We start from the raw sequence: 1,851 nt of genomic DNA, 5'->3' as shown, positions 1-1,851 counted from the left end.
AAGGGAAATACCGGGACAATGCGGTCCCTTAGCTCTGGATGTCAGAGGGCAAAATCCCGGTTGCGATAACCCCAGTCCCCCAGACACGCGTGGTCAGTGACAGCGCTGTGGCCTCTCCTCTCTTGTAGGTGCACCGTCTGCGGTCGGTGGATAATTTGTTCGTTGTTGTTCAGGAGTTCAAAGACTATCAATTCAAAGAGAACAAGGTGAGCTCCTCCCTTCTCCTTTTTCAGCCAGTCAGGGGTTCTGCAGTGGCTTTTGTTTTAATTTAAGACTCGTTCCAGAAAGTATTCTGTTCTATGAACAAGGTTTGTTATTTGTCATGTTCTCCCAGTTCTCTTTGCTGGTGTGTGAAATGGCAGTGCAGTTGTGTTGGACATAATTTATTCAGTTGCGTAGGGGAAATCTAGGATGGGAGCTGATACCATGCTTGTAGGTCACGTTTAGACACAGGACACTAACGTGTCACTTCAGTCACTTAATGTAGTGTCAGCTGTTTATTTGACAAGACAAATGGTTAAATACTGTGGGTCCTGTGACTTAAAGTTTAGTTATGGCAAAAACTGCACACAAAGCTGTAAGCATCACTTACATGTGTGTGTGTGCTGGGTTACATGCTCAGAAAACTAATTCAAGAGACTTAGAAAAAGGATAGCTCTTAAAGGGAGGTAATTACTTCAAAGCACTTTTTTTTTTTTTTTTTTTTTTTTTTTTTTGCCTTTTAAAGGAAGATGCTCTAAAGGATTTGGAAGATTTGGTTAAAAAGCTGCCTTGGACCAATCCACTGAAAGTCTGGGAGCTAAACAACAGCTTAAAAAAGAAAAAGACAAAACGCAAAAAACATAATCTGCAGAATCCTGCAAGCAAAGAGAAGTTGAGTGATGATGGAGAAGGGGAAGGAACAGCTCAAAAAGGCATCAGTAAGGAGAAGGACTGTCCCCAAAACACTGCAGGTGCAGAACCTGCCAGCGGCCAGGACACGGAAAAGACGGAAGGAGTGGCATCCCAAAATGGGGAGGAGGATGATCACGAGCACTCAGATGCTAAGGATGAATTGCAGGCGGGTTCTGGAAGTGAGACCAAGGCTGGTGACGATAAGGCAGGCGAAGGAGAGGCGAAGGTGTTGAAATTCCGTGTTACATGCAATAGAGCAGGAGACAAGCACAGTTTCACGTCAAACGAGGCTGCAAGAGACTTCGGTGGAGCAGTGCAGGAGCACTTCCAGTGGAAAGCTGACATGACTAACTTTGATGTAGAGGTATAGTGCTGTGCTTTGGAAGTACCTCCATTTCTATTGTAAAAATCCTTCTTTCTTAATTCTGCTTAGAGATCTCCAAAATTCCTTCAAAAATTGCTCTGGAACTAGAAGTTGGTACTGCTGAAATCACAGCCTCAGCAGCATTCGTCTCCCTGGCTCATTATGTGTCCACAGATCCCACCACTTGCTGGTGCTTTGCTGTCCGTAATGAGAACCTCTTGTGGCCCAGGGTGGGCACCTCCCCATGTCCTCGGGTCCCTCTTTTGCTCTGCAAGTGCTGGTGTCCTCCCCCCAGGTTAACATCGCTACACCCAGCACAGCTGAGCTGGCGCTCAAATCCTTTCCCCTCTCCCTCCACTACAGCAAAAGCTCACCCTGGTACTGAGCGTTACCTCCTCCCTGTACCCTTTGGTTTCATTCATATTTAAATATAACGTAGGTGCCTTCTGCTTTACTTTTACCTTCGTGAAACCTTTGCTTTACCCATTGCTTTATGTCAGTGAGAGTTAACAGAAGATATTCCACCTAGAAGCTGTAGTTTCATGGTTGAAGGGTACAAAAAGGGTGAACATTCACTGTCCAGCGTTTATTTC

The 1,851-nt window shown here is 45.3% G+C and overlaps 1 protein-coding gene across 1 annotated transcript in view; it reads left to right on the top strand.

Moving 5' to 3' along the window:
* Positions 1–128: 128 nt before the first annotated feature.
* Positions 129–1,851, top strand: part of THUMPD3 (THUMP domain containing 3) — a gene marked incomplete at its 5' end in the record, with an annotated part of 4,579 nt that continues 2,856 nt past the window's right edge. Inside the window, 2 exons of the mRNA XM_010083523.1 lie at positions 129–206; positions 728–1,258. Of these exons, the coding sequence (XP_010081825.1) occupies positions 129–206; positions 728–1,258 (609 nt within the window). The remainder of the gene's footprint in view (positions 207–727; positions 1,259–1,851) is intronic.

This window comes from Pterocles gutturalis, unplaced genomic scaffold (assembly GCF_000699245.1).
Source record: "Pterocles gutturalis isolate BGI_N339 unplaced genomic scaffold, ASM69924v1 scaffold49635, whole genome shotgun sequence".
NCBI lineage: Eukaryota > Metazoa > Chordata > Aves > Pterocliformes > Pteroclidae > Pterocles > Pterocles gutturalis.
This window is presented reverse-complemented; position numbering and strand designations above follow the sequence as displayed.